This window comes from Psittacula echo (assembly GCF_963264785.1).
Source record: "Psittacula echo genome assembly, chromosome: 6".
Taxonomy (NCBI): domain Eukaryota; kingdom Metazoa; phylum Chordata; class Aves; order Psittaciformes; family Psittacidae; genus Psittacula; species Psittacula echo.
The window spans coordinates 42,694,643-42,715,826 of NC_137743.1; the positions used below are offsets into that span (position 1 = coordinate 42,694,643).

At 45.6% G+C, this 21,184-nt stretch overlaps 1 protein-coding gene across 1 annotated transcript in view; it reads right to left on the minus strand.

The window, feature by feature from the left end:
• PAPSS2 (3'-phosphoadenosine 5'-phosphosulfate synthase 2) overlaps nucleotides 1-6,864 on the minus strand; it is a gene marked incomplete at its 5' end in the record, with an annotated part of 28,003 nt that extends 21,139 nt beyond the window's left edge. Inside the window, one exon of the mRNA XM_080622001.1 lies at nucleotides 6,844-6,864. Within this exon, the coding sequence (XP_080478127.1) occupies nucleotides 6,844-6,864 (21 nt within the window). The remainder of the gene's footprint in view (nucleotides 1-6,843) is intronic.
• Nucleotides 6,865-21,184: the final 14,320 nt, after the last annotated feature.

The following is a 21,184-nucleotide window of genomic DNA, read 5'->3' on the forward strand; positions in this document are numbered from 1 at the left end:
GGCAGGCCAAAAGTTCACTTGGCTGGAAAATATCATAAACATGAATTCACGGAAGGAAAGTTCATCAAGGACTATCAGGAAGAAAGGCAGGGCCTCTGGTATCTCGAGTTGTAAATCAATAGGAGTTCGGACAATGCACTGCAGTGTCCCAGCCATAAACTCTTCCCTGGCCCCCACTCTTGGCTGCTGCTGGAGACTGCAGACAGGGCCAAGCAAACTCGGTCTCCCTGGTCTATCGCTTGGCTGAAGGCAGAGTTGCTTTCACAGTCATACAATTAAGCGTGCCATCCAATGCAACAAGCTGCATGAGACAAGCCCAGTTGAGGATGATCCACAGACACCACCATCCCCTGAGGGTGGCACCATCCCCAATTTTACAGGCACAGAATAGCAGAAAGTAAAGCAAACAGCAAATCAAGACTTGAGCTCCCACAATACTTAAGCCCTATGAAAATTACATGTTTGAAAAGCAGCTCCCCTGGACTTCAGGCTGCACCTCCAAGAGCTCAATGCTCCTCATATCCATCCGCATGGTCGCAGACCAGATTTGCAAAGATGGGGGCAGATGCAATGAGTTGCCCCGGCCATGGCTGAGGTGACTCGTCCAGCGTCATGCCCAAGGGCTGGGGCAGAGGCAAGCACACAATGGAGTCTCCTGCAGCAGCAGAAACCTCCTCTAAAATGAGGGAGTTTTCCCTCTTCCACACCCACTGGCAACAAACAAATGATCTCCCCATCAGAAGGGCTGGGCAGGCCTGAAAAATGACCTCACACCGACACACTTTTTTGCACTACAATGGAAAGCTGAAAACATTTTGATACTGAAGAAAACATTTTGTTCTGCTAGCGTCTGTGAAGATCTCAAGGTTAGAAAGTCCTGGAAATGCAGGTACAAATGCTTGTTTTCCAAAGATGCATGAGAAAAGCCCATCTCAACAAACCCCGAAGAGCTGCATCTACAGAGAAGCCACATTTAAAAAGAGAAAAAAAAAAAAGCCAACTGGCTCCCCTCTCAAGCTCTGCTCTCCAAACAGACTAACACATTTTGGCACCCACTCAGGAGATAAAGCTTTCGACACATATAGTTGTAGCTGAGCCAAGCTGTAAGTAAACGAAAAAGGACCGCGTTGAGAGTGACAGGAGGCAGCGCTCACAGTGTGCTAATTTTGCTTTACGGGCAAAATCCTAATTTCCAGTGTGTCATTTTGTGACGCACATCCATGCCAAATGCCTTGACCAAGCTTTGTTGCATCTCTCCTGTTAATGATACACTCCAAGTAAATTTTCACTTAGAAATTATTAAGCTGCCAGACCATTAAGGAACTATTTCTCACTTCCTACAGCTCTGATTCAGAGTTAAATCAGAGATAACCATTAGTCACCCTGCTCACGATAACAGTAAATTAATAAACAGCAACCTGAATTACATGGCATTTCTTTTAATGGACTTTAAAGATACTAAAGTGTACAAGCACTGTGATCAAAGTACAAGTTCAAGGCAGGGCATATCTTTAGGAGCATTAATACAGGCCCTGCACACCACCTACCTTTTGTGGGCATGCGCAACTGCAAGTTTATCTAAGACACCTGGTTTCAGATAGGCAAGGTCTTTTCATTTTTAAAGGCTATTTAAATACACCCTCCAGGATCAACATCAGACCAGTAAAAAAAACAAATGCAAGTATGCCACTGCTTATCTTGAAAACCCCCCAGAAAAACAAAACCCTGTGGCCTCAATCTAAGTTTCAGCTGCAGTGCACATGTCTGGGTAGCATGGGGTCTTCAAAATCATTTCCTGCTGCGCCTAAAACCACCTGTTGACGCTGCCCAAAGACAGCACGGATGGAAACCTATGCCTGAGTTATGGGCTTTGGCACAGATTTGTAACTGGCTGTGACTTCACCAGTGCAACCTGAAAACCAGACAAGACTGGAGTCTGTATTTATCCAGAAGTCCAGCGGCAGGACAGGAAAAAACATGCTGACTCAAAGTGCTTTGACTCAACAGCTGGAAAAATCAGAGTTGGGTTTAGGTGCCCTGGCCGCTACCCCAGATGGCACCCACCATGCCAACCACCATCACCAGTGGTGCTCAGCTGCGCTTCTCCAAAACAGGCCCTGGGAGATGAAGAAACATTGTGAAGAGCCGCTAGTCCTGTTGGGAAAGCAGAAGACTAACCTCCAAGCACACGAGCAGGTATCAGGCCTGACCTACCTGCCTGTCTCCTGTGAAGAGAGGAGAAAAACCCTTCGAAGTTCCCTTCCACTTTTCCATGTACACACCCTCCTACAGCCCCAGGAGATGCTCTGACCATGCAGCTTCCTGGAAAACATGCCATATTTCTCCTGCTGCCATAGCAGTACCAGGGGACACCGGAACAAGCCTTCCTGCACCTGGGGAAGGTCCACCACGGTCCTCAGCTTGCAGCTTCTGGGGCTGGACCACACCAAGTTGATTATTTTGTTCCACATCTTCTGGAGGGATCAGCCTCTCTGAACCATAGAAATAAAGAGGCATTAATATTTAGGAGCCTGTAGCTTTTTCTGGCTTTTTTTCACTGAAATTCCCCAAATAGAACACCCTGGTTCTTACAGAGTATGTTTAAGAAACATGGGTCTGGCAACTGGCAGCCCCGCAAAACAGTGCGAGTGAAAGAAACAGCAACCTGAGGCAACAGACTGTAAAGGTAACTTTTTAATAGCAAAGGACTTCAAAAGAAATAGGGAGAAGAAGGGAGAGAGCTATAGGAAACAACAGAAGTTGAAATAACTGTGTATCAAGATGGTTAATCTGCTGACCTTTCTGTGATCTTTGAAAAGGAGAGCTATAAAGCAAAAAAAAGTGATAGAAAATATACCAAATATACCAATATACTAAGCATGCAATGAGCAACTAGAAATCAATCATCTTCTACTGTCACAGTGCAATGAGTTAGGCACTGTGTTTCACACAATAAATCACAGCTGTAAATGCAAGGCTTTTGAATCACTGGATAAAACATCAGAAACACTGTCTTTAGTAGTTCAACCCAGACCAAGCCACACTAATTCCCTGAAATCACAGCTCTGCTGCCTGATGTAGTTGCCTGTGCGAGTGTCACAGTGATGAACTACGCTGAACTGCTTTGAACATAAACATCCTTAAAAATGTTTTGGTCTTTATGTTCAAGACATAAGGAAAGAAAAAGTGTGAGAGGAAACGAACGCATGTTTGTTTAGGGTTTTTCTAAGTGAACTTTTTATTTTACATTGCTTTGCAATCGAACTCATGAAGCCATACATATGTTACTGCACAGCCTGTGATATCACTCGGTCCACCTGAACTCTGCCCTGCGCCTGCAGTTTTTCAACATGAGAATAGTTTTTAGGCAAAGAAACTAAGCCTCTTCCTGTTTTCTCAGGGTAGTCATCTGTCTTGTGGGGATTTTTTTAATCTTTAATTAAAAAAAAAAAAAAAGAATAAATCTAAATTATTTGTACATGTTAATTTGCCTTTAAATCAGACCATACAATTTGTGACTGTGCACACGTAAACCTTACACAAGCAAAACTGAACTATCAGAAGTTACAACTTTGTGATCCACTGAGCTATGGAAACAACATCCCAGTGAAAGCAAGGGATGCCACACGCCGTGTGGTTCAGATTCCTGGAAATACTTTCACAAGGCCAGACAGATGACAAACCTGTAACACCCCAAAAAGGGCAGCTTCAGTACTGGGCTTTCTTTCTCTCCTAAGCACCCATAAAGACATCCAAAGAGAAGCTCACTGAAAACAGACAGCGAGGATGATGTTCGCCGGCTGCCAGGGGCAGGACTTTGGCAGCCAGCTCTGAACACCTCCACCTCACAACATGCATTGAGCTGCATTTTCCAGGCACCCACAGGGTGCAAGCCACGCAGCCAGTCGCTCTGGCAAGGGGCCAACCCTTCCAGGACAGGGCCATGCCATGGGCTTGTGCTCCATGGACAGCCGCTTCCATGGAGCACACTGCTCCTTCTGTACACTCCTGCTTGGTATGAAAACACTGCTCAGTGGGGAGAAGTAACGAGCTGCGGAAATACCAGTGACACCTCAGATGTAGACAGAACAAGCTGCTGTTTCGACAGGGCTAAAAGGACTGCTCAGCCCTAAATGCCGCGCTGTGCAGGAGCCCACACAATAAACAAGGGCAGCCCCACAGCTCCATGCTACTCACTGCAATTACTTTACAGTGTACTTACTCCTGAGAGCAGGATTTCACCACTGTGGCACACAGGAGGCTTGTGTAGGGAACATTAAGTCTTTAAGGTCATCCTTAAAGACTGTTCTTGTCCCTCAGAAGTCAGCCCCGAAACTGGTCAGAAACAAATGCTGCCAGTGAGGTCTGTGAACTGAAGGACACTTCCCAACACGTAGAGGACTTCATGCCTCTTGCAACATCATGAGCAGAAATGAAGGCAGCATTTCCATACTAACCAGCCAAAGATTCCTGCACACCAAGTCTTGGGTCTTTGGCAGAATTAAGGTGCCTTGTTCATTTTCAAGGACAACACATGCAGAAGTAAAAAAATAATTCACTTTTCTTCTTTGTACCTTATCATAAGCTTCTATTAATATGTGGGTGTGCAGTTAAAATATCCTCAAACTACCCACAAACTGCAGAGAACATTCAGACTGAATTCATGTACAACTACTCAATATCCAAACCGAGGAGCACAGTCAAATAACACAACCAGTCCACCTTGTAAGAGCTACCACTACTGCACCTTTGAAAAGCTGATAGCTAAACAAACACCAGTGAAACCCATTTTGGACATATTCTAGGACAGAGAACAATGCTGGAAACAACCATCCCCACAAAACCTTGTCTCTGGGAGAAAAATTAACACATCATCCACATTATGGAGAAGTGGTAAGCCCTGACATTTCATTAGTAATAAGGATTTTTATGAGTCATAACAATTCATGCTACTGGGAGAACGAAAAATGGGGATTAAGTAAGGAGCATCAGAAGGACGAGCTGTGGTACTAACAGGGATCTCAGTAGGGCAAATTATTCTGTGCATCCCATCTTCATTTTCTAATGGAACCATCTTGGCTGTAGCAGCTATAAAACGTGTAATGAAAAAGTCACCACCATATTAAAACTCCTCTAAGCTACAACATTTAGCCTGCTACTTGTGGGAGCACATTGTGCTGTTGCCTGCTCCTTCGTTAGGCAGAATCTCTGATGCACTGCCAATGCCTCAACCCTCCTGAACCACACTGTGTAACTGCACTGAGACCGAATGCAATCGTCTGAGTGTGTATGCTAATAACTGAGCTAATCAAGAGACCCCTATCAAAGTGAAATGCCTTATCCCAGTCCTTTGGTATCAACTTGAGATGGCTGAAACTGAGGAGACACTGGGACTGCGTTAGGAGCAAGAACTTCATCTATGCTCTGTGCAACACGTGTCCCTGGCCATAGACCAGGAGGATAATTAACGGAGTATCACTGCCATTTCATCATAATTACCAAACCCTCTTGTAATTAGTGAAGTCATACCTTTTCCCATTCTATCAGCTACCTAGCAGATAAGCACATGAAAATAAGCTTACAACTGTCAACCAGATAGCATCTGTTTTGACAGTCTCGGTACAAAGGTCAGCCACGATCCTGCTTATAAAGGTCATTTTTCCAGCCCAGGGTGGAGGCAAAGGAGAGGGATTATTCTGGAAGTTCACTAACGCTTCTCTCCTGTCACAGCAATAAACAAAATTCCCCTGCACAGCTCACGTCTCGCATCCCCTCCCAGAAATAATCCCTAAACCACAGGTTTTCATGTTTCCAAGAACACCCTGCCACACAGGCGTGCTTTGTTAAGCGTGGTTTTGGTTGCATTCCTACCCAGACAGATTACCAGTGTGCTCAAAATGCATTAGATCCATCTGAAAAACTTACTACAAAGTAAATAAGTAAATGGACCAGCAAAAGCAGCCCAGAAGACTGATTTCTTACGGTTCTGATCTAAAACCTGGAAAGCGTACGTGCAGCCAGAAGGACCCAGACCTCACATCCCAAATCCAAGAAGTGAGAGAGGGCAGCTAGTAAGAGGAAAACGATTTCTGGCTATGACTGCAATTCGCAATTTTCATCTCCAACCGAACTACGCTCCGGATATTACTGTTTTTCTTTGCTGTGCGGCTTTTCTGTGAAACACGCTGGCTCTTGCTGCAGGGCTGGCAGCCGCTCGGTGCTGGTGGCGGCTGTCTCACCAGCGTCTCCCCCCCCCCCCCCCCCCCCGGTGGGACCTGGGCAGAAACTCGACAAGCCGCGAGCGCGGCAGTGGCTCAGCTTCTCGCTGACTCAGCCTTCGGCCTCGCCCGGGAGGCTGCCGGGGCGCCGCTCTCCGGGAGGACCGGCTGCCCCGGGCACCGCTACCGCGCTTGCGGGTGCGGCGGGGCGCTGCGCGGCTCACCTGCGGGCAGCCGGGCTGTGCCCGGGGCATGCACCGCTCGCACATCTGCACCAGCGCGGACCGACGCTCGGCGACAGCATTCACCCTCAGCTCCCTGCACCGTAACGCGGCGGACTTAATGTCTTCCTGCGAGGGGATCGGTGTACCCCGGGAGGAGAGCGCTGGGTCCGGCCCCGGCGCTGAGCAGAAGGCGCTCGCCAGCCGCAGACGGGACCCGCGGGGGTCCAACCCCCTGGGGAGTCTACGTCTGCCCAGCGCTGCCCGCCTCGGCGGGAGCCCCCACCCTGCAGGGAGAGCGGCAATGTCAGGAGCGCGAGGAAAGGGTTTGCCTTCTCAGAGAGCTGGACGCGCCCCACAGCCGTCGCAGCCCCCCGCCCGCCGACCCCGCGGCGCCGTCCTACCGTATGCTGCCGGCTCGACATCGTGACGGGCGGCGGGGCTGGCCTGCGCCGGGCCTATAAGGGCTCCCGCGACACGTAGCGAGTCCCTGGGCCGGCCCCTTTCGCCTTGCCCCCGCCCCTGTCACCTCCTCCTCTACCTCGATCAGCAGCGAAGGGAGGCCGGGAACCCCCGGGCGGGTTAGGAAGCCCGGCTCCGAGGTAATGGGCGCAAGGCCCGGGGTGCATCTTGGCAGTGCGGGGCTCGCCTCCCCCAAAGGACGAGTCACCACGCGACCGAGGGGGCAACAGGCAATGAAAAAAGCTCCCAGCCCGATGGCTTAACGATGCTAATCTAAACGTCCCTTGAAATTCACTACCTGAGGCTTGCCTGTCGAGTTTGGGCTCAGCTGTGGCATGGTGCCTACAGACAGAGGCGACAGGCAAGCTGGTTTCTCCCCTGCCAAGGCACAGAGAGGAGGAAAGACTGAAATAGGGGCATTTGGCCAAGCTGCATGGCACTAGGGTAAAAGCCATGATCCAGGCAAGGATGGGTCATGTTCTCAGGCAGGAACCACATGTGAATTTAAGCAGAGGGAGAGAAGGAAGAGGATTCCACAAAAACCAAGTTGAAAAATCACCTCTGGAAGAGAGTAATGCCTTAAAAAAGCAATGCTGTTATGCTGGCTCCCAACTGGGTGGCCAAAATGCCAGAAAGGTTAGAAAGAAACTCAGAGTCTACTGCTAGATGAAGCTCAGCAGGTGAGGGGAACAGAAGCCCATGCCTTACAGCAGTGTCCCAGAATCTCTAATTTTCCACCACTGGAAAAGCCCACATTCCATAATATTGCTGAAGCAGAGGACAGGCAACATCCTGGAAAGGTGGAAGGAAATCACAGTACATCCTTGGCATGGCCTGTGAGCTAGTGGCAAAGGAAGAAGTGTTCCCCATGGATGTGTAAATCTGCACCTGGGGATGCATTGCCTGATGGAGCATGATACTTGTCCTCTGATCACTTTCTCCTGATCCCCACCCATATACCTCTGAATCCAGCCCAGGGCTACGAGGACAGCTATGAAAACAGTGCTGTCTCTTTTCTAGAAGGAGAGAACTCATTTCTCTTCATGCCCAGAAGAGCAAGCACTCTCTCTAGGTCCAACGTGCAGAGCCTGCTTTGAGCATGGGAGTTGTGGGCATCCGTTTGCAGCTGTTCATCACACGATCACCAGCAGCCATGCGTGTCCTTCACCATAAAAATACTCCCATTTCACCTCTATCTTTCATTCCAGCAAAGTTTAAATAGCTGGTGCCCTGAATGATGCCCCGTGATGGAAAAAGGAAAAAAGATGGCAGGAGTTTGCAAAGCTCCCTGAGATAAGTAGGAGAGGGACTCTTAAAATAAAACATGGGAAACCTCAAAGGAGAGGTGAAAGGAGATACAGTGGAATAAATGGGGTTCCTCAAATGAAGTCTTGCTGGAGGAAGAACAGGGCACACCTTGGGGAAGGAGGAACAGGTACAGTGTGAAAGAATTGGGCTGGAAGGAGGCAAGCAGCACCTGTTCACCCAACTCCTCAAGCCAGGCAGCTGTTACAGTGCTATCAAATCCCCAGCATAATTCCAGTTAAACCCATGCTATTACATTTGGGCTAAATAATACCACAGTCACTTTTTAGCATCTTTCATTTCGTGCCTTTCCTTAGATTGGTTATTTGATTGTTCAGCTGCAGATTAAGTTCCTGCCTTAAAACCAATATAGCATGCTTGGAAGAACAGGCATACAAGTCTGAACACATTATCCACTGGAAAAGAATATCCGGGTGCAGGGAACCCTCTCACAACCGTTGCCTAGTCACGACGCGGGCTACGCCGCGCCCCCTGGAGGAAGTCAGGAGAAGGACACGTTAAATGACAAAGTCTGCGGGTGCACAGCAAAATGACAGGAGGGGCTCGGCCCTCCCGCAAGCATTGGTGGCATCCAAGCATTATCCAAGGCTGCTTAGTCTGTTCAGCTACCGCTCAGGAGAGACTTTGTGCCGTGCCCAAATCAGAGCACCCAGATTCAGCATTTCGTCTTTTCTTTGCACGCAGATTTGGGTAAATTTGTTAATGCAAGAGCTTCAGACCCGATCCAATCAATGTTGACCTGGCAGGAGAAATATAAAATCTCAGGGAAAATACAGGTGATTACATGTTAACCTTAGCTGTCACTGTATTTGTGTCTCTGCTCTACTGCAGCGTAGAAGAGACTGTTATTATCTCTGATGAGTTAATTACACATCTTAATTCCTAGAAGTATTTTTCTGTGGGTTTTGTTGAGTTGGATATAAACATCCAATATTCTCATTCTGCAGGATGAATTTTAAATTCCCATCTTTCCACCCTTACCATGTTACCTTTCCTTTGTGTATCTTCAGGGGAAAAAAAGAGGTGAAAACATGCCTGAAAGACCAAAGCAAGTGGGGAAATACATTTACTGAAGAAAGAGTAGCAGCAAGAAGGGGTGTGCATAAAAGAAAAGGCAGAAAGAGGAGCTTCTATAAACATGGACTACTATAAAACATTTTGGCCTGATACACAACTAGTTCCAGTGAGGACATTTTTGCAGGAAAAAACAGTTCTTTCTCATTAAAAATGAGCAATACAAAGGTCAGTGGAAAGACAGAAAACTTGCGTTACTAACAGCAAAAATAGCACTGAAAGCATGTAACACCTCCATGTTTCACCTAGATATCTATCAGTGAGACAGAAAACAAGTCAACGTTATCTCCATTTGTTGCGTCATTCTTCATTTCTTACTTCATTGAAGTTATCTCCCTTCTAGGAATTGACTACTTATAACTTGCTTGAAAATTCAAGCAAACACAAAATATTTTGTGTATAAAACATTAAAGCTTTCCCCCCGTATTTTCCCAAGCACAACACAGAAAATGGGAAAATGGTATGAATTTCTGTAACATTAATTTCTAATAATGTATATGACTGTTGCCTCAAGTTTTAATTTGTGTGTGCTTTTCAAAGACATAATTGATGAAACAATCAGAAATCAAGCAAAAAGGAAAAAAATCTAATTGCTTGTCTCAAGAGACATGCAAATTAGAAACACTCAATTAATTTTCATTTAGAACTTCTTGGCTATTTAACAAGCTGTAAGAGATTCAGCCTAGCCCAGCTGGGGAAAGAAGCAGCACCACAGCAAAGCAGGCAGGGGGTCAAAAAATCTCTCCAGACAGATAAATAAAGGCACTTGAGCAGCCTCTCTGCTTGGTAAAAAGCAGCTTCAGGAATGATTTGGCAACTTTCGGGTCCTATTACATATGCTAAAGCATTACAGGGAATAGTTCTATTTGGAGGTATTCTCATTCTGCTTACAGGACTGGAAACTTCTGTTCTCTTTAATGGGAGAGACAAAAGGAAGATATGCTCTGGGTATTTGCCCTTGTGCAAGCAGAATAGGGATTATTCAGCACTTCCTTGGATTGCCCTAATGCTCTGATCAAAAAGAGGCAACAAATCTCTAGACAAAGAGCTCTCTTAAGAGCCAGTTGTGCAACCTACTGTTACACCAGCAGGACCCACAGACAGCAAAATCTATATATAACTCCACCAAACAGGCCTAGTAAGCAGCTCCTTGTGAGGCATTTGCTACATCTATCTTCGCACTTCGGAATCCACTGCAGCCCCTTCTTAATCAAAATTTCTACCCCAACATAACAAATTACCCCAAAGTGCCAAGACTCACATGAATGCTTGCAAGCCAGGCATGACTGCTGGTTTCCTCCATACCTACCTTGACATGCCTAGTATAACAAGTTTACCACCAACAAAATGTCACTCACAGCCCTCTTGCCCACCTGCAAGGTGGCAGATGTGGAAACTGAAACAGGCCAAGTCATTTTTGCTCATAGGATGGTATCAATCCCAGAAATACTGTAGCCTTTGGGCAAGTATCACAGAAAGAGAAGGATGTCCCTTGCAGTGTTCTCCCACATAAAAGTCCTCAACATAAAAAGGACATGGAACTGTTGGAACAAGTCCAGAGGAGGGCCACGAGGATGATCAGGGGACTGGAGAACCTCCCGTATGAAGACAGGCTGAGAAAGTTGGGGCTGTTCAGCCTGGAGAAGAGAAGGCTGCGTGGAGACCTCATAGCAGCCTTCCAGTATCTGAAGGGGAGCTATAGGGATGCTGGGGATGGACAATTCATCAGGGACTGTAGTGATAGGACAAGGGGTAACAGGTTCAAACTTAAACAGGGGAAGTTTAGATTGGATCTAAGGAAGAAATTCTTTACTGAGAGGGTGGTGAGGCACTGGAATGGGTTGCCCAGGGAGGTTGTGAATGCTCCATCCCTGGCAGTGTTCAAGGCCAGGTTGGACAGAGCCTTGGGTGACATGGTTTAGTGTGAGGTGTCCCTGCCCATGGCAGGGGGGTTGGAACTAGATGATCTTAAGGTCCTTTCCAACCCTAACTATTCTATGACTCTATGAAAAGATAGAAAGAGAGAGGTATCTGTTCCTGATTTTGATCAAATATATACTCTCAAATCCTTGCACAAATTCCCTTATAAAAATGAGGTAACAGCAAGCAAAGCCTTGCTGACATTTATCTGGAAAAACATTGCCCAAATTAACACCACAGCCTGAGAAGGAGCCCAAAATCAGCTGCAATGTTACTAGTGACATCATTCCCCCCATGGCTCCCACCTGCTCTGCGGGTATGTTTGATAAAGCAGGAGCAAAGGCTGGAGGAAACAGTAAGGGTGGCCAAGCCTGCATGTGTAACATGGAAAGGAAGTTTTCCCGTGTGCCAGGGCTATGCTAGCACTTAAACTACTCCACTCCTAGACCCATGCTCTGCTTTATTTGCTTTCTTGGCATCTGGGAATCTGCAGGTGAAAGCTGCAGCATCAGTGCCTTGCTTAGATTTGCAAGTGATGGAGACAAAGTTGTCATCTTCATTTCCACTTCTTCCCAGCTGCTCCGGCTTTGAATGGCATTTTCCTGCATGATCAGTGAAGTGCCTGCACTTCCCTGGTCTTCCGAAGGCACCACAGCTTTCCTCTGCAAATTCACTCACCACCTGAAAGCAGTGGAGAAGAGATCCTGCAGAGGACAAACAGCCTAAAGACGGCTCTGGGGAGGGAGCCCAAAGGAGAAGTGAGTGGACAGAAACTTGAGAAAGGCAGACCCAGGCTCAGCAGCTTTTGGTCATACGCAGACAACAAAGCTCCAGGCAAGGCTGTCACCCCACTTTAATGGAGCATCCTTCAGTCTCTGCGAGTCTAACAAATTCTGCTCAAACAACAAATGCATTGATTGGTACCTTTGAAAATTAAATATCCCACAAATTAACATACATAATAGCTTTGACATCAGCCCGCAAAGATACTGAACTGCCCCAACAGGCAGATCCAGCCTATCCACCTCCCCTTTCACCTGTGCCTTTTCACAAAGAGTTTTGAATCCTATGCGTAAGTCAAATCTGGATCTGCAGCCCTAAAACCTCACTCATGAAACATCGAATCAGAAATAAACTACAAAAGGAAAGCACAGTATGTTGCAAGCACCAGAATACAGGCTGGTAGGGCACTAGCTGCTGGCATAAGCAATTGGGCCTTTTACTGAAACCTGGAAATAATATTTTTCCTCACCTTGTTCTGTTCTAATGGAGATTAACAAAAGCTCCAGAAGTGACAACAAATCAGCCACAGAAAATTTCAGTGTTGGCAACACCCACTGCTGTTGGGGACTGAAACAGTTCTGGCCAGCCAGAAACTGTAAGTTCAAAACCAGTTTGCCGAGATTTCACAATGGGAGAAACTATCCCAAACCAGGAACAAGCTTTGCACTATGTGGGTCTTTGCATCTTTAAAGCGCAATCCAGAAGTCAGGAAAACAAAACACTGCTCTCATTTTAGAATTAAAAAAAAAGAAAAAAAAAAAAAAAGAATAAAGAAGCATAAAGGTAGGAGAAGAATACCATAACGATCAGCATCTTCTGATCACTGAGGCAGGAGATAATTCAGTTTGAGCACTCAGATATCTTTGCATCCTTCTGTAGCTCACCAGCAGGTAGCAGAACACGGGTGACAAGAACAAAGGTAAAAGAGAGCTTTAAACAAGCTGCTATCTTCAGAACTGTATTCTCCTCCAAGGACAATTTAACATCTGCCTTCAGTGCTCCCCACAATTCCCACTGACAGCCACATGCGTTGCCTCCCATCTACCTACCAACTTCTCATACTGCTTCAGAGCTCACTTTAAAGAACAGAAACTGGGGATTTCTAGGTTTTTTTCATTTTAATCACTATGCCTTGAGGGGACAACCACTAATGCTCACCTTTGGGTGAGCACTTTGCTACACACCCTTTGGTCTATAACTGACAGTTCTGAAGGTTCCCAGTGCAACTGGTCCAGCCATTGGGATGGCATCCCCATGCAGCAAACTCATATTTAGCAAATCCTCATAATCATTAGAGAAATGGTGATGATAAAAACTGTACAATCACACAGCCATTTCTTTCACTCTCCTTTTTAGAGCGAGTACAAACATTTGCCCTGCCCTCCAAGCACAGCTCAACATCCAGATCTCTAAGCTAAGTTTTAACTTAGGGGTCCTTGGGTTTTTTTACTCACCTTTTCATTCTTATTTCTTTTTTCCTTATTCATATTTCTCTTTTTTCCTTTTCCTGTCTTAAAACCTACAGAGCCTTAGAGATTTCTCTGCCACCTCTGCAAAGGCCAGAGCAACCTCAGACCTCAGCTCCCTTTTGCACATAGACCGCATGCTTTCCTTGTGCTCATACACCACAGCTACAAGAACAGCAATGGGTGATGCAGCCAGGACAGCAAAGGATTTCAGTCCGAGGTTCAGGCAACTCAGAGTGCATTACAAACCCACACCATCACCCAGCTAGGGCAGATGTGAGGCTGCAAAACATGACCTGAATGGATCGATGTCCACGTGAACACTTCACCTAGTGAGCTCTCATGGAGATATTCAAGCAATGGCTGCTTTCACAGCAGAGGAGCTGGCATTCATCTTTGGATGCAAGCATGCAGGCTGAGGTTTTGAAGATGCAATGCAAAGACAGTGTAGGGGATGGAGCAAAAAGCCATTGGGCAAACACAGAATGAGAACCTAAGGGGATTTTATTGAACTGAAGTCTGCTGGCACGGCCTTCTCTTTAGGTTGAACGTCAGCAAGACAAGTGTAAAGTATATCTCTATTCTATAACAAAAGCAGCCTTTGTCAGGGAAATGGCAACAGAAATAGCCAACAATTTCCATTTGACTTTCCGCACTAGTCAGAGCAACTTGTAGACCTAAACATGGAGGAGCTCAGCCAAGGCAAGACTTTGCTGCAGTTTGCTCTACTCATAAAAGTGTGCTGTTTTCTTTGTAATCACCTTGAATGATGAATTAGGAACTGTCAACTTTACAAATCTCTTTGGAAGCAAGGCGAGGTTCACGTGATTTTGTGATGTGTCATATTGCAGTAAAGATATTTATTTATTGTGTGTAATTTTCTGCTATAGATCCTTTGCCTTTGCCCTATGTGATTTCTTGTCTCTATCGCAGACTTTGGCCTGCATCCCTACCTTGTCCCCTTTACAATACTGGAATAAAGATCTCAGTTCCCGAAATTACGCAAAGGTTCATTTTCACTTTCCCTATAGACTGCTATAATCTGGAAGCTTTGGCAGGGAGACTGAAAGCCACAAATACCTTCTTCCAAAAACAGGTAGCACAGAAAAAGGGATAAGATAGCCAGGCTGGTATCTTTGTAAATGAAACTGTCATCAAAGCAGTCACAATAGAATAAGATTCAACAGAAGGGCCAAGGAAACCCAGCCCTTCTAGGGTCAGATAGCATTACAGCTGGACAAGCACAAGGCAGATAGCAGTCAGCTCCTGTCACAACAGTTTGATGCTTACGTTCATCCTAATCCTTTTATGAAGAAATTAGCACTGCATGAGAGTAGCTCCTACCAGTCACTCCCTCCATCTCCAGATCCCGGGCAGGTACGAACACTAGCACTCTAGCACCAAGCACTAATGCCCCATCCCTGGCAGTGTTCAAGGCAGGCTGAACAGAGCCTTGGGTGGCATGGTTTTTAGTGTGAGGTGTCCCTGTCCATGGCAGGGGGGTTGGAACCAGATGATATTAAGGTCTTTTCCCACCAAAACCATTCTGTGATTCTATGATTCACTGGCTTTGCTGTTCATATGGTTTACTGTCTCTATTCCTGTGTAAAGACAGATGATTTAGAAACTCCAATACACTACTGAATTTTATCACATTTTCTCTGCGCCATTTCCTAATGTAATTTATCACACACGTTACCAGGCAAGCTATCTAACCAAGGCAGATACATATGCTGCCACCAAACAAGATAAACAACTATTTGTACAGGAAACCACGGTAAGGAAAACTTCTGCAAGACTTCTCGTTTGATGAAATTTATCTCAAGTTTGTAATTTTTAGAATAGCGCAGAGAAGCCTTTATACCATTCTCCTAGAAAAGCCATCCTTAATTATAGGCAATAAGCTTTAAAAAAAATCAGGGTGTCATTATTTACTAATTGTGAAACATGTCGGGTGCTTTCCCCAGACACACCGATTTTCTACATGATAAGCAGTGTCTTTGCAAATGCACATTGAATACAAGGAAATACTGTAAAATAATGTTCCTTTTCTTCTTAGCGGTTTCCTTCAAGTCGCTAAGAAAATGCCCAAGCCCATGCTGCCAACTGTATGCCAGGAGTACCTTGGCAAAGAACAGCAAGTGCTATCTCCTCCTATGAACCTCAAACATCAGCTGAATCACTAGAACAAAGGAGGAACAAACAAACAAACAGCAATGAGAACAAGCACATCTTCAGTACTTGCAACCCTGTGGAGCTGACCAAACAACTATGTTGGTCTTGGCAGCAGTCACTGGCAGATGTCATGAGGGAGAAGAGACACACTGAACATCCTATTTCATAGTGGCCATGCCCAGCAGAACTGACGTCTTACCCGGACATGAAGGGCTGTGAGTATGTCTCAACATACCATTGTCCGTTAGTTTGCCCCGTGTCCAGCCATAAGGCAGATGAGACTAGTTCAATAGTTCACATCAGCTCAATTCCTTAAACAAATCATAATTGGGTGGTGGAGGGCACTGCATTTTTAAGACCTGGATGTCATTCGTCTGGTGATCCTACTCTCCCTACCCTCACAGCCCACCTTTAAAAAGCCATTAAAAGTTGAAAGCATACAATGCACTGAATCAAAGCAACAGCTATAAGGCATTTTCTGCTTGCTGAAAAGACACATACAGACTTTACTGAACTGCAGCCTTCCTGCTCTGTGAGTTCAGTTCTGTTCAGGCTTCAGCAGAGCACTTCATCTAGAGTTACACTTCAGACCCAGCCACTCAACCGCTGTTCTCAGTATAAATAAAAGGGAGTTGGAAAAAGAAGATAACTCTATTTATTTACTCACCCTACCTTGTTGCAGTAACGTGATCTATACTGCTTCCCTCATAGAATCATAGAATAGTTAGGGTTGGAAAGGACCTTAAGATCATCTAGTTCCAACCCCCCTGCTATGGGCAGGGACACCCCACACTAAACCATGCCACCCAAGGCCTCATCCAGTCTGGCCTTGAACACTGCCAGGGATGGAGCATTCACAACCTCCCTGGGCAACCCATTCCGGTGCCTCACCACCCTCTCAGTAAAGAACTTCCTCCTTATATCCAATCTAAACTTCCCCTGTTTAAGTTTGAACCCGTTACCCCTTGTCCTGTCACTACAGTCCCTGATGAAGAGTCCCTCCCCAGCATCCTTGTAGGCCCCCTTCAGATACTGGAAGGCTGCTATGAGGTCTCCACGCAGCCTTCTCTTCTGCAGGCTGAACAGCCCCAACTTTCTCAGCCTGTCTTCATACGGGAGGTGCTCCAGTCCCCTGATCATCCTCGTGGCCCTCCTCTGGACTTGTTCCAACAGTTCCATGTCCTTTTGATGTTGAGGACCCCAGAACTGCACACAATGCTCCAAGTGAGGTCTCACGAGAGCAGAGTAGACGGTCAGGATCACCTCCTTCGACCTGCTGGTCACGCTCCTTTTGATGCAGCCCAGGATACGGTTGGCTTTCTGGGCTGCGAGCACACACTGCCGGCTCATGTTCATTTTTTCATCGACCATTTTTTCATCTTTCCACACGGGTTTCCACAGGCATCTGTGGAGACATTAGCTCAGGCCTCAGCTCATCTCCATCTGAGGTGCAGACCATAGTGGACACTTCCTTTCTTCTCCTACGAAAAGTCCACCCTCTGCTCAGCTTTTGAGGCGTCTACATCCATTTAGCAACCTCCCATTATGCTTTCTTGACCTGAAGGAAAGACTTCTTTTCTACTCCCTCCAGAAACCTTCTCTCACTGTAAGTCCAACATCATGCACAGCTACTGGGCTTCCAAGGCAAGCCAGCTGAGGTCTTGTGCTAGCCTGGAGCTACTGTTTTATGTCAGTGTCAGAGAAAAATGAGTTTGGGGCACTGGGAGCACCTGGCACAAACACGCATTCTGGCCAGGATTAAGCTGCTTGGGAAGACTGAGCTCCTTGGGAAGAACCTCAGGATGTAAATAAAAGCCTCTTTCTCAAAATGGGTTAACAGCCTTTTAACTTTCAGCAGGGTCAAATATCAGTTGACATTCGTGCTACAGCAGACTAAGAGGCCCCAGTAACCATGATACAATTAAAACTAACCTGAAAGCTCTCCAATGTCATACAGGATGGAGACAATTTCTCATTTACTATGAAAGCTGCTTCCTCTTGTTTAGTTTTCTCATCTAAAGGCTGCATGTGAGAGCTTATGAAATAGGTCACATGAGCCTCTGCAGTTAATTTTGTCTTGCCTCATTCAGCTGGAAGCCTGCGGCTCAAAGCACCACATCCAGATCTGGCCTTTACACCCATCTCTAGCCTGATGCCAAAAACTGGTTTGAATCAGCAGATGCAGCACCTTCTGAGGAAAAAGAAAAAAAAACCCCACCCTAAACCAAACAACAAACAAGCCTAAAAAGGACTTTAACTTGGCAAAACCCCATCTGATTTACCCTGTCTTTCCTGTCTGAGCAAGGACACAGGGCACACAGGCGCAGCACAGCCAGGCCACGTCATGCTGGCAGTGGCATTCACTACGAATTTTGCACAGGGAGGTTTTACAAGCAGAAAGCAGATCTCCCCTTTTGGAGAAGCCAACAGGGGAGATCTGCTTCAGGGGAACACTGGAGTATCCTGACCTCATCCCCAGAAAAACAAAGGCAAAGGAAGAACTTTCTGATATTAGCTGTTGAGGCACTGGATAATCAATCCCTGGGGAGTTTAGCTGTAAACCCAAGCATCCATATATGTTGATTCAAGGCAGAACCTACATGCTCTACAGACATGCCATTCTTTGCCACACAGAGGCCTGTGAGGGCTGAAGAACTGCCTTATAATTCTGGGTTATGTGAAATGAAACCTGAACCCCAAAGGCTTTCCTGCAAAGCCAAGCCACAGCAGGACTTTGCATAATATGCTTCATGCTTGAGAGGGCTGGAAGCACAAGGCCCCGGGCACTGGGTTTTATACAGCAGTACTGGGTCATATGAGCAGCCGACATGCAGGCAAATAGAGAAATGCAGAATATAATTAGTAATACCCTTTACATTATAACTAAATCTGTTAGACGCAAGTTCATGCATAAGAAATGACCTGTGACACCTGATGAAAATGTCTTGTAGCAAAGATGGGAGCCAGAGCACAAAACCTCCATAATACCACAGAAAACAGCCCTCCACCAACCAAATAAATATAAAAGACCTCACTTACATAATGATTAACCTTCCCAAGAAGGGAAATCTCACTGCCGGCGAGCTATTTGTAAGAACTTATCTGGAAAACCCAAGTACAATTGTGGTTGTCTATATTCAAAGGAACTGAAGCCAGTACACAGAAGAAATAAGCTAGGTGAGGAGGAGAGTCAGGAAGAGAGATAAAGAGAGATCAACTTATCAGATCTGGTAAAGCAACGACTGCAAGTGGCATCTCCAAAGGTACCAGGCAGGTCAATGAGCACATGTTGGAAAATGGAATTGGGACACACAGGCCAAGTATAAAGTTATAGGCTGGAAATCAGAAGATGAAGGTTTTCAAATCTCTCTTTGGCAGATACACCAGGAACTGGCAGCTTAGGGGTGGGGTGGGGTGGTGGGGGAGAAAAAAAAAAAAGAAATCAATAGGTGGATACAAGAAGACATTCCATAAAACTGTGGCTGTGGAGGACGTGTGACAGCCTATGGTATCTCGTCCCCTGCAACGTCAGGACAATAGTGGTGTGTCACTTAGAACAAGTGCTACTATCCATCTGACCAAGAATCATCATTTACTTCCGTAACGTGAGCAGTAATGCTTCATGTGTATTAAATAAAATACACCCTCAGCAGGTTTGCCAAAGACACCAAGCTGCGTGGTGCAGTTGACACACTGGAGGAAAGGAGTGTCATTCAGAGGGATCTTGACACGCTTCAGAGGTGGGACTGTGCAAACCTTGTGAAGTTCAATAAGGCTAAGTACGTGTAGCAGATGCATTGAACAACAGATGAGAATAACAAATGCGCTTGATAAATCATCAGCAGGATAGAGTCCATAAAGGGCAGGGGGATGGAGTAGAGGACCTGTCAAAAACTTCCTACCTTATCTTCCTATAATGCCAAGCTTCGAAGCTGTGCAACTGATTGTTTGAAAATATGCCCTTTACCATTCGTTTCTTGTATATTTATTCTAATGAATTACTCATTTTAAAAAATGGCCATAATTAAAACATAGGATATTGTAAATTCATAAGCATTAGAATACAAAGTTGATCAAACTTTTACATAACCAAAATACTCAGAGAGGAGTAAATAGCCTCCAATAGCAACAAGGAATACATTATACATGGAAGACAGTGTTTTGAGAAACCACCATAAAACATTGGTTGCTAATACTTTTAAACGCTGTCAGGAGTGACATGGAGGTAACCAGTAAAGAGCTATACACACATTTGCCTGATGCTCATCACCTATCAAGGAAAGAAATGGGATGCTACTTGGTGTGGTACAGGTGTGAAAAACATCTAGACAACTTTACAAGAATTATCATTTCACCTCTTTTCAAGTTAATTGTGCAGCCTTGAGTACTGTGTGCAAGTCTGGTCCAGTAAATGTATTTATAGGCACAGGGTAAAACCTAGCCAAAAATTGAAGTAGCAAGGATAACAATTAGGAGAATGACTTAAGCACAAGGAACAAATAAACAAGATGGTCCTCTCCCATGTGGGGAAAAGAAAATACAAGTCGTAAGTAGTATCGGTAAGATGCAAAGAGGTCAAGCATTTAGCTCTTCTCCCATGCGCCAAGGAATCAGATGAACTGCTGGTGTTCAGGAAAACACAACACTGAAACAAAATCTATATCACACAAAATGACTGAGCTGCCCCAGAACACATGCCAAGCTTTAGTGTTTACATATGGTAACTAACTCTTCTGAGTAGGTCAGGAAACTATTACTGTTTTCAAATTGTGACCAAATTTCCAGTCTAGCAGGTGGCAAGCTCAAACAAAACACAGTTGGATCTTCACAAAGCCTAGACCAGAGCTCTAACATCCACCACATCCCATCGCAAAGCAAATCTAAGGCTTTGGGTTTGGAAAGTAACAGGAGACACAGGTAGAAAAGAAAATCATTAAGAGCCATCTATAGAGCTAAACACAAACCCACTTCCCTTAACTGAAAAAACCCAAACCCCAATGAGCCCTGTAGCTACAAACAGCTGGTAATCGAGAGTGTACGGGGAAGTATTTGCTCTAACCTTACATGTTTGTTTAGGCACCGCATCTTACCAAATGCCATCAGGCTAAAGGACCTTCAGCCTGATCCAACTTAATTCATCCCACTGGGGTGCATACTTTGCTGCCCAGGATCACAGAGCACCTTCTGTTTCTGTAAGAGGTTCAGTATTTATCATCACATCCAGTGAAGAGTTTGAGATCTACAGGCTGCTAGCATGGGAAAGTCTGCAGAGCTTTTCTGCCTCCTAAAATAATAGTAGTAATAATAATCAGGAATTCATTTAGCTCCCTCCATCCTAGTCCTTCAATCCCTTCCCTGAACACCAATTATTTGTTTTTGTTAATTCAACACAGTAAGAGGTATGTCCAAACCTTTCAACAGAATGTCAGAAGAACAATGCTTGCTTTAAACCCTTCTGCAAAGGAATTGCTTAAGAAAGAAAAAAATCCACCACCATGAAGATCATATCCTGAACACCCCCCACCTCCTCTATCTTAGC